At 42.2% G+C, this 12,308-nt stretch overlaps 1 protein-coding gene across 1 annotated transcript in view; it reads left to right on the top strand.

Annotated features, from left to right (window-relative positions):
- Window positions 1-12,308, top strand: part of LOC143784564 (beta-1,4-galactosyltransferase 1-like) — a 356,101-nt gene that overhangs the window by 312,050 nt on the left and 31,743 nt on the right. Inside the window, exon 6 of the mRNA XM_077272989.1 lies at window positions 4,105-4,209. Coding sequence (XP_077129104.1) covers window positions 4,105-4,209 — 105 coding nt within the window. The remainder of the gene's footprint in view (window positions 1-4,104; window positions 4,210-12,308) is intronic.

The following is a 12,308-nucleotide window of genomic DNA, read 5'->3' as shown; positions in this document are numbered from 1 at the left end:
GTGCCTTCACAGATCAACGGTTACCAGTGGAGCATAGTTTGTATGGCAAAGTTATTTTCCATGTCAAGATTTATTGGTAAAGTCTCTCTCTCCTATAGTGTGTAAGCTCTTATGGTCAGCATGGTCCTCTCTTTCTTTTTCCTTTAGACTGTAAACTGTTATGGTCAGCAGGGTTCTCTCTCTCTCTCCTGTAGACTGCTGCATGAAGCTAACGGTTGTGGGGACAGGAGTGGGACAATGTAGGGCCCCGGACTGGGAGGGGGGGGGGGGTGTTTGGTAGTGTGAGGCTGCAGCGGGCTCAGGGTTTTCAGAAAATGTCGGCGGAGTCTCTGCACTTCCCAAAATTTTAACTGCGGTGGTCTTCAGGAAAATGGCCTCCAGAAGCAGTGCATTCTCAGATTGAGATCTCGGTGCCTGAGTTCTCAGGAGATGAGATCTCAATCTGCACATGTGCTGCTCCTAGTGGCTATTTTCCCGAGGTTTACAACAGTGAAAACCATGGGAAATGCAGGGAATTCACCGACATTTTTTGAAAGCCCTGGGCCTGCTGCAGCCTTGCACCACTGAACACCCCCTCCTCCCAGCCCGAGGCCAGCAGTATCATCCCACTCCTGCCAGGGCTACCGTCAGCTTTATGCAGAAGCAACCTTGCCTCCTGCGACCCCGCTCCACCTCAGCCTCCCCCATACATTCGGATTGCAAGATGCACTTTGGGGGAAAAAAGTGCATTTTATAATCCAAAAAATATGATATATAAATACACTGCTCAAAAAAATAAAGGGAACACTTTAACAATAGAATATAACTCCAAGTAAATCAAACTTCTGTGAAATCAAACTGTCCACTTAAGAATCAACACTGTTTGACAATCAATTTCTCATGCTGTTATGCAAATGGAATAGACAACAGATGGAAATTATTGGCAATTATCAAGACACACTCAATAAAGGAGTGGTTCTGCAGGTGGGGACCACAGACTACATCTCAGTACCAATGCTTTCTGGCTGATGTTTTGGTCACTTTTAAATGTTAGTTGTGCTTTCACACTCGTGGTAGCATGAGACGGACTCTACAACCCACACAAGTGGATCAGGTAGTGCAGCTCATCCTGGATGGCACATCAATGCGAGCTGTGGCAAGAAGGTTTGCTTTTTATGTCAGCGTAGCGTCCAGAGACTGGAGGCACTACCAGGAGACAGGTCAGTACACCAGGAGAAGTGGAGGGGGCCATAGAAGGGCAACAACCCAGAAGCAGGACCGCTACCTCAGCCTTTGTGCAAGGAGGAACAGGAGGAGCACTGCCAGAGCCCTGCTAAATGACCTCCACCAGGCAACAAATGTGCATGTGTCTGCACAAATGGTTAGAAACCGACTCCATGAGGATTGTCTGAGTGCCTGACATCCACAAATGGGGGTTGTGCTCATAGCCCAACACCGTGCAGGACTCTTGGCATTTGCCACAGAACACCAGAATTGGTAAATTCGCCACTGGCGCCCTGTGCTCTTCACAGATGAAAGCAGGTTCACACTGAGCACATGTGACAGACGTGACAGAGTCGCGATCTGCTGCCTGCAACATCCTTCAGCATGACCAGTTTGGTAGTAGGTCAGTCCTGGAACCCAGGGGTGGCATTTGTTTGGAGGGCCACACAGCCCTCCATGTGCTCGCCAGAGGTAGCCTGACTGCCATTAGATACCGAAATGAGATCCTCAGACCTCTTGTGAGACCATATACTGGTGCGGTTGGCCCTGGGTTCCTCCTATTGCAGGACAATGCCAGGCCTCATGTGGCTGGAGTATGTCAGCAGTTCCTGTATTATGAAGGCATTGAAGCTATGGACTGGCCCGCCCATTCCCCAGACCTGAATCTGATTGAACACATCTGGGACATCATGTCTCACACCATCCACCAATGTCACGTTGCACCACAGACTGTCCAGGAGTTGGCGGATGCTTTAGTCCAGGTCTTGGAGGAGATCCCTCAGGAGACCATCCGCCGCCTCATCAGGAGCATGCCCAGGCGTTGTAGGGAGATCATACAGGCACGTGGAGGTCACATACACTACTGAGCATCATTTCCTTGTCTTGAGGCGTTTCCACTGAAGTTGGATTAGCCTGTAACTTAATTTTCCACTTTGATTTTAAGCATCATTCCAACTCCAGACCTCCGTGGGATATTAGTTGTGATTCACGTTGATCATTTTTAGGTTTTATTGTTCTCAACACATTCTACTATGTAATGAATAAAGATTTACAACTGGAATATTTCATTCAGTGATATCTAGGATGTGGGATTTTAGTGTACCCTTTATTTTTTCAGCAGTGTATATATATACAGTACAGACCAAAAGTTTGGACACACCTTCTCATTTAAAGATGTTTCTGCATTTTCATGACTATGAAAATTATACATTCACACTGAAGGCATCAACACTATGAATTAACACATTTGGAATTATATACTTAACAAAAAAGTGTGAAACAACTGAACTTATGTCTTATATTCTAGGTTCTTCAAAGTAGCCACCTTTTGCTTTGAAGACTGCTTTGCACACTCTTGGCATTCTCTTGATGAGCTTCAAGAGGTAGTCACCGGGAATAGTCTTCCAACAATCTTGAAGGAGTTCCCAGAGATGCTTAGCACTTGCTGGCCCTTTTGCCTTCACTCTGCGGTCCAGCTCACCCCAAACCATATCGATTGGGTTCAGGTCTGCTGACTGTGGAGTCCAGGTCATCTGGCCTAGCACCCCATCACTCTCCTTCTTGGTCAAATAGCCCTTACAAAGTCTAGAGGTGTGTTTGGGGTCATTGTCCTGTTGAAAAATAAATGATGGTCCAACTAAACGCAAACCGCATGGAATAGCATGCCGCTGCAAGATGCTGTGGTAGCCATGCTGCTTCATTACGTCTTCAATTTTGAATAAATCCCCAACAGTGTCACCAGCAAAGCACCCCCACACCATCACACCTCCTCCTCCATGCTTCATGGTGGGAACCAGGCATGTAGAGTCCATCCGTTCACTTTTTCTGCGTCGCACAAAGACACGGCGATTGGAACCAAAGATCTCAAATTTGGACTCATCAGACAAAAGCACAGATTTCCACTGGTCTAAAGTCCATTGCTTGTGTTATTTAGCCCAAACAAGTCTCTTCTGCTTGTTGCCTGTCCTTAGCAATGGTTTACTAGCAGCTATTTTACCATGAAGGCCTGCTGCACAAAGTCTCCTCTTAACAGTTGTTGTAGAGATGTGTCTGCTGCTAGAACTCTGTGTGGCATTGACCTGGTCTCTAATCTGAGCTGCTGTTAACCAGCAATTTCTGAGGCTGGTGACTCAAATAAACTTATCCTCAGAAGCAGAGTTGACTCTTGGTCTTCCTTCCCTGGGGCGGACCTCCTGTGAGCCAGTTTCTTTGTAGCACTTGATGGTTTTTGCCACTGCACTTGGGGACACTTTCAAAGTTTTCCCATTTTTTCGGACTGACTGACCTCCTTTTCTTAAAGTAATGATGGCCACTCGTTTTTCTTTACTTAGCTGCTTTTTTCTTGCCATAATGCAAATTCTAACAGTCTATTCAGTAGGACTATCAGCTGTGCATCCACCAGACTTCTGCTCAACACAAATGATGGTCCCAACTCCATTTATAAGGCAAGAAATCCCACTTATTAAACCTGTCAGGGCACACCTGTGTAACGAAAACCATTCCCGGAGACTACCTCTTGAAGCTCATCAAGAGAATGCCAAGAGTGTGCAAAGCAGTCATCAAAGCGAAATGTGGCTACTTTGAAGAGCCTAGAATATAAGACATATTCTGAGTTGTTTCACACTTTTTTGTTAAGTATATAATTCCACATGTGTTAATTCATAGTTGTGATGCCTTCAGTGTGAATGTACAATTTTCATTGTCATGAAAATACAGAAAAATATTTAAATGAGAAGGTGTGTCCAAACTTTTGGTCTGTGATATATATATATATATATATATATATATATATATATATATATATATATATATATACACACTTTTTAACTCTTATATATACTCTTAATATATACTCTTAATATATACTTTTTAACTCTTACAGCTCTTTTTTTTGTCCCTTAGGGTTATAGCATCAGGAATGAAGATCGAACGTCCAGATATGACTATTGCCAGATCTAAAGCAATCTTCCACCATAGAGATCCTGGCAATGAAAGAACAGGCAAAAGGTATAACATATAAAGAAGCCAAGAAATCTATTAAAATACATACATAATCAGGGTTGCCACCAGGAATTTCAGGGCCCCATAGTGACAAAATTTTCAGAAATCCTTTAAACTCCACCCATGCTCCACCCCAGCTCTGCCTCCACCCTTCAAACCTTCCACAGTCCCTCCACTGATTCAAGGAAAAACTCCACTTCTGCACCATGTTCTGACCAACTACACATTTTCAATTCCCATCGAACACCTCATCACATACATAGCTATCAACTTTTGTTTTATATAGTTACATAGTTACATAGTTATTAAGGTTGAAGGAAGACTGTAAGTCCATCTAGTTCAACCCATAGCCTAACCTAACATGCCCTAACATGTTGATCCAGGGGAAGGCAAAAAAACCCCATGTGGCAAAGAGTAACTCCACCATGGGGAAAAAAATTCCTTCCCGACTCCACATACGGCAATCAGACTAGTTCCCTGGATCAATGCCTTATCAAGGAATCTAATATATATACCCTGTAATATTATACTTTTCCAGAAGGGTATCCAGTCCCCTCTTAAATTGAAGCAATGAGTCACTCATTACAACATCATACGGCAGAGAGTTCCATAGTCTCACTGCTCTTACAGTAAAGAATCCGCGTCTGTTATTATGCTTAAACCTTCTTTCCTCCAGACGTAGAGGATGCCCCCTTGTCCCTGTCTCAGGTCTATGATTAAAAAGATCATCAGAAAGGTCTTTGTACTGTCCCCTCATATATTTATACATTAAAATAAGATCACCCCTTAGCCTTCGTTTTTCCAAACTAAATAGCCCCAAGTGTAATAACCTATCTTGGTATGGCAGACCCCCCAGTCCTCTAATAACCTTGGTCGCTCTTCTCTGCACCCGCTCTAGTTCAGCTATGTCTTTCTTATACACCGGAGACCAGAACTGTGCACAGTATTCTAAGTGTGGTCGAACTAGTGACTTGTATAGAGGTAAAATTATGTTCTCCTCATGAGCATCTATGCCTCTTTTAATACATCCCATTATTTTATTTGCCTTTGTAGCAGCTGCCTGACACTGGCCACTGAATATGAGTTTGTCATCCACCCATACACCCAGGTCTTTTTCATTGACGGTTTTGCCCAGAGTTTTAGAATTAAGCACATAGTTATACATCTTATTACTTCTACCCAAGTGCATGACCTTACATTTATCCCCATTAAAGCTCATTTGCCATTTATCAGCCCAAGCTTCTAGTTTACATAAATCATCCTGTAATATAAAATTGTCCTCTCCTGTATTGATTACCCTGCAGAGTTTAGTGTCATCTGCAATTATTGAAATTCTACTCTGAATGCCCCCTACAAGGTCATTAATAAATATGTTAAAAAGAAGAGGGCCCAATACTGACCCCTGTGGTACCCCACTGCTAACCGTGACCCAGTCCGAGTGTGCTCCATTAATAACCACCCTTTGTTTCCTATCCCTGAGCCAGCTCTCAACCCACTTACACATATTTTCCCCTATCCCCATTACTCTCATTTTATGTAACAACCTTTTGTGTGGCACCGTATCAAAAGCTTTGGAAAAGTCCATATATACTACGTCCACTGGGTTCCCTTGGTCCAGTCCGGAACTTACCTCTTCATAGAAGCTGATCAAATTAGTCTGACATGAACGGTCCCTAGTAAACCCGTGCTGATACTGGGTCATGAGGTTATTCCTCTTCAGATACTCCAGCATAGCATCCCTTAGAATGCCCTCCAGGATTTTACCCACAGTAGAGGTTAAGCTTACTGGCCTATAATTACCGAGTTCAGTTTTTGCCCCTTTTTTGAATATTGGCACCACATTTGCTATACGCCAGTCCTGTGGTACAGACCCTGTTATTTTGGAGTCTTTAAAGATTAAAAATAATGGTCTATCAATGACTGTACTTAGTTCCTGCAGTACTCGGGGATGTATCCCATCCGGGCCCGGAGATTTGTCAATTTTAGTTATTTTTAGCCGCCGCTGTACTTCCTGCTGGGTTAAGCAGGTGACATTTAATGGGGAATTTTTATCACTAGTCATATTGGCAGCCATGGGATTTTCTTTTGTAAATACTGATGAAAAAAAGTCATTTAGCATATTGGCTTTTTCCTCATCCTCATCCACCATTTCACCCAGACTATTTTTAAGGGGGCCAACACTGTCATTTTTTAGTTTCTTACTATTTATATAGTTAAAGAATATTTTGGGATTATTTTTACTCTCTCTGGCAATGAGTCTCTCTGTCTCAATCTTTGCTGCCTTGATTTGCTTTTTACAGAATTTATTGAATTTTCTGTATTTATTTAATGCCTCCTCACTGCCTACTTCCTTTAATTCTCTAAATGCTTTCTTTTTGTCCCTTATTGCGCCCCTTACAGCTCTATTTAGCCATATTGGTTTCCTCCTATTTCTAGTATGTTTATTCCCATACGGTATATACTGTGCACAGGTCCTATCCAGGATGCTAATAAATGTCTCCCATTTTCTTTGTGTATTTTTGTGTCTCAGGATATCGTCCCAGTTAATTGCACCAAGATCCTCTCTCATCCGTTGGAAATTTGCCCTCCTGAAGTTTAGTGTCCTTGTCACCCCCCTACTACCCATCTTATTAAAGGTTACATGAAAACTTATTATTTTGTGATCACTATTCCCCAAGTGACCCCCAACCCTTATATTTGATATGCGGTCTGGCCTGTTGGTTAATATTAGGTCTAGCAGTGCCCCCCTCCTTGTTGGGTCCTGAACCAGTTGTGAAAGGTAATTGTCTCTCATAGTTGTCAAAAATCGATTACCTTTACTGGAACTGCAGGTTTCTGTTCCCCAATCTATTTCAGGGTAGTTGAAGTCCCCCATAATAATGACTTCTCCTTGAGTCGCAGCTTCATCTATTTGCTTTACGAGGATATTCTCCATTGCTTCCATTAGTTTTGGAGATTTATAACAAACCCCTATCAGTAATTTATTATTTTTTCCCCCTCCCCTTATCTCCACCCACAGGGACTCTACATTTTCATTAAATTCACCTATATTATCACACAGGATGGGTTTTAAGGAAGATTTTACATATAGACACACCCCACCCCCTCGCTTATCTGTACGGTCATTTCTGAACAGGCTATAGCCCTGCAAGTTAACAGCCCAGTCATGGCTCTCATCCAGCCACGTCTCAGATATCCCCACCATGTCAAAATTATGCTCCAACAACATTAGTTCTAATTCGTCCATTTTGTTGGCGAGGCTTCTGGCATTAGTATACATGCACTTGATGTTACTCTCTGTACCTCTATTCTTTCTTAAATTATTAACTGTTCTAACCCCACCCCCCATGCCACCGCCACCCCCAACTTCCTTATTTGTGCCCAGGTCTCTATCTGCACTATCTTCCCCTCCTATAAAATGAATACCCTCCCCCCCAATCCCTAGTTTAAACACTCCTCCAACCTTCTAACCATTTTCTCCCCCAGCACAGCTGCACCTTCCCCATTGAGGTGCAGCCTGTCCCTAGCGTAGAGCCTGTAGCCAACTGAGAAGTCGGCCCAGTTCTGCAGGAACCCAAACCCCTCCTTCCTACACCAATTCTTGAGCCACTTATTAACCTCCCTAATCTCCCGTTGCCTCTCTGGCGTGGCACGTGGTACAGGCAGTATTTCGGAAAATACCACGTTGGAGGTCCTTGCTTTCAGCTTGCAGCCTAATTCCCTGAAATCATCTTTAAGGACCTTTTGCCCAAAATAATTTTTTAAGCCTGCCACCAAGACAAGGTAGACTATTTTGGAAGGACCCTGCTCTAACCTATTAAACATTTCTTAAAATATCTGACACTTTTTTTAGGAATATTTATTATTTATTTTCTTTACGGGAATGTGTTACATACATTTTTTTAAAATGACCAATAATACCACATACAAGGGACAAATACTGTCACATCATGGCCAAACCACATATTACCCCCACATAGTGACTAAATAATAACACATACAAGAAACAAATACCACCACACCTTGACCAGATCACACATTATCACCACATATTGACCGAATAATACCACATTCAATGAACAAATACCATCACACCATGATCATAACATATATTTCCACCAAATAGTGAACAAATAATACCACATATAGGGTAGAAATGCATCCATACCATGACCAGACCACATATTACCACCACATAGTGACCAAATGATACCACATACAAGGAACAAATACCGCAACACCATGACCAGATCACATAATACCACCACATTGTGACCGAATAATACCACATACAAGGTTCAAATATCGCCACACCATGACCGATTAATACCAAGTACAAGGGACAAATACGGTCACACCATGACCAGACTATAATTTACCACCACCTAGTGACTGAATAATATCACATACAGGGGATAAATACAACCACACTATGACCAGACCATATATTGCCACCATAAACAAGGAACAAATACAGCCACACCATGACCAGAATATATATTACCACCACATAGTGACCAAATAGTACAATACTGATCGCTCATAAAAAAACACAATACCTATATTACCATAAGTGCCATTATACAGATGACCTCTGTAAATAGTATACAGTGTATAGTGTCAGTGTACAGATAATACAGTGACTAACCAGTGATGTTATACAAATGAGCTCTGTATATAGTGTATAGTGTACAGGTAATAGAGTGATCACCATTGACCATATACACAGGAGCTTTGTATATATTCTGGGTATGCAAATAATACAGTGATCACCAATGTCATTATACATAGGAGCTATGTGCATAGTATACAGTGTAAGTGTACAGGTAATACAGCAATCACCAGTGATATTATACACAGGAGCTCTGTATATAGTATACAGTGTATAATGTGAGAGTAGAATTAACACACTGACTCACCAGTGATGTCTCTAGTGAAGTCCTTCATCTTCACTTTTCTACTTCATCCAGGGCAGACCGCCATCACTTTTTCCAGCCAGGACTCATCTTTACAGAATATAAGACATAGTTATCTAGAGCACCACTTCCAGAGCACATTAATAATTTTTCCTCAACTTCTACACTATGCCAGATGAAGAAAAAAGAGACATAGTAATGCCCTGCACAGTAACAATTTAGGTGCAGATATGATCTTTTGAATGATTTTTTTCTCCTTTTCTTTATTTAATAATGGTTTTAAATAATTTAAAATTTTCATAGATCCTACTTTTTCGGTCATAAGAATACAAACATATTTATTTAAAACTAATTTCTTTACTTGTGAAAGGGGTTTTTATACTATATACTATAATAACTCAGTATTGCAGTGCAGAGTGAAGTTGCTTTTCTATGAAGCTCTACCTGTAGCTGACATTCAGAGGAATAAATTGGCAGTTAAGGGGGTCTTCAGCAGCGTGATCCACTGCAATGGTAATGCATCAGCTCTCCGAGATGGTCATTCCATGATCGACAGTTAAATAGATAAAAGGGTGGTTCAATTGCAAGGAGGTGACGGAGGCTTCCCTCTCTTTGGACATTCTTCACATTTTATGCTTGCGGTTTCAGAGCATTTATGAGTGTTAATGTGCCTATGTACTGCAATGTGAATGTATTTGATATGTGTTGTGTGTAAGATTAAGGTTAACATAGGACAATAGTGGGCCTAGATTAGTGGGGCACCCTAGTGATAGGGAATAAGAGTCTTAGAGTAGATATAGCTAGTATAGGGGTTTCCCAGACTGGGAGGAGTCACAGAGTAGTGCAGTACAGAGCAGTGGAATATAGGTAAGGGACTTCCTGGTTAGAGAGCACAGCCCGGGCAGCCATGCCCTGGGCAAGGTGATGCAGCAGTGAACAAGGACAGTCTGATAGCTGTGGAGATAAGGTTGCTTTGGCAAGAAGGGGCCCCAGGCTGAGTGGCCTGCATGTGGTCACAAGCTTAAAAGGTAACCATTCCCGAGAGGATCCGAGGCCTACAACCAGGACTAGGTGAGGAAATACTACAGTTCGTTGCCACAACTACCGCCCTGGCCACCTTACACAATGGTGAAAGTAAAGTCATTTTCATCATAACTCCCTATTTAGTGCCGTAATATAAACTATTTTCTATTATACTTTCATTAAAAATTTCCTACCGTTCCCTAACTACACTGTCTAACTGCTTTTCTATTTTTTTCCCTACATCGTTTCAGATGATGCATTATTTGAGAATCCCAGTGCATGCTGAGATACTCAAACAAAGTGTAATTAGGGGGTCAAAGGCTCCGGTCACTGCCACAGCTCCTGCCCCTTCCATGAAACAAAGTGTCATCAGTGATACTCGTTTCGGGGCAGGGCTGGTCCCTGCAAGATGTGCACAATGACAGCATATACTCTGCTGTCGGCTCCGATCAGTAGCAATGAGCCAGCAATAGAGCATGTCAGAATACCTGGCATGATTGACAAGCACTGCCCCTGCAAGTGACGTGACTGGTCTCTACGTACTGGGTATTCTGACTCCACTCTGTTGCTGGCTCATTAATGCTGATCTGAGCTAAGAACAGTGAGCAAGCTGTCACCGTGCACATTGCACAATGCACATTGCACAGTGCAGAGCATAGAAAACAATAGAAAATAGACCCCTAAAAATAAGATATCAAAAGCATGTAGGACTCATATATATTATACATATAAAACATGAACTTCTCGAAGTATTGTAATATAGGGCCAGGGTTAGTACAATTATGCTGGGCAGGTATACAGACAGACCTAACAAGTTGCTAGTCATCCCCATAGCTCATCCTACATAGCAGTGGAAGTTGGCACACTAGTATTTTGCAAAATAGCTACCCTGCTCAATGACCGTGTCCCTGACTGCCCTGATATATACACTTGCCAAGTTCAGATGCACACAGGTTGTAAAGGAATGAAGAAAAATAGGACACATCTGCTCATAATTCTGCTCATAATTCTGTTCATAATTAGAACAGAAGCTATATACCCTATATGGAGCTATCACAATATCAGTATTTCAGGTTCAAAACATACTCAAACATATTGTAATAATTATAGGGGATAATTCAGGAGACTCTTTTTGCGTGGAACAAGACAACAGGACACAGTTTTATAAGTGGTAAAGTTTATATTATCACACGGTGATTCAAGCAGGTGCAGAGAGAAACTCAAGTCCACAACACTTGGTGCAAATAATAAACGCAGCTTAGCAGTCAATAGGAAACTTCAGAGGTAGATGCAAACAAACAGAAAGTCTATGAAGCACAGTTATTCTTGAGGAAACTTGACAAGAATAGATCGTTAACTTAGTCCAGACACAGATAGATATGCTATTAGGCAGTTCAAATCATATCTTAGCTCAACCAGGGAGGCCTGGTTAGTAGTCTCAGGTTTTGCAGAGCAGAAACAGCTTACATGTCCAGCAAATGCAGATGGAAGTAACACGAGCAGCAGATGAAGGAGGATTACTGAACACTGGTGTATTGCAGCAGGAACTCAGAGCAGAGTGGCAGGATCTCCAACACAGGTTCACAGGAGCAGGTGCAGGTGCAAGGCCAGGGAGTAATCAGGAGCTGGATGCAAAGCAGAATAATCTAAAGGCTGGGGTGGAGTTTTATAGCAGGAAGACAAGTGCACATGAGACCAAAGACGCCATGTTGGAAAAAGGCAGTAATGCACAAAAGGTAAAAAATGTTCAGAGTCCTGACACATATATTGCTCCAAAAAATCTCACTCCCTCTAGTCCAATCCCCATGGGAGACACAAAAACAAAAATCTAAGGCAACTATACACGCTGCACACATATATCTCATATGCCAGTGCTTTTTGATTTGCTCTGTATATCAGAGTAAAACCTATAGTCTGCCTATCCCATTCAGGACAATTGAAAATGTTTACCCATCAATATGGAATAGTCAAAATAGAAATTGACACTTATCACTATTTGTCCCAACAAGTTTCCACCTGCATTATTCAAGGTTCATCAGGGGACTGGTGGGAGACACGAATCCACGTCCATGTGGCCAGAAAAATGCTGTGTGCAACAAACAGTCAACTTAAGGAGAAGCTATACCTTCCAGGTCAAAGTGCCAAAATAGCTTCTCTGGCCCTTCA

This window comes from Ranitomeya variabilis, chromosome 1 (genome assembly GCF_051348905.1).
Source record: "Ranitomeya variabilis isolate aRanVar5 chromosome 1, aRanVar5.hap1, whole genome shotgun sequence".
Classification (NCBI taxonomy): Eukaryota; Metazoa; Chordata; class Amphibia; order Anura; family Dendrobatidae; genus Ranitomeya; species Ranitomeya variabilis.
This window is presented reverse-complemented; position numbering and strand designations above follow the sequence as displayed.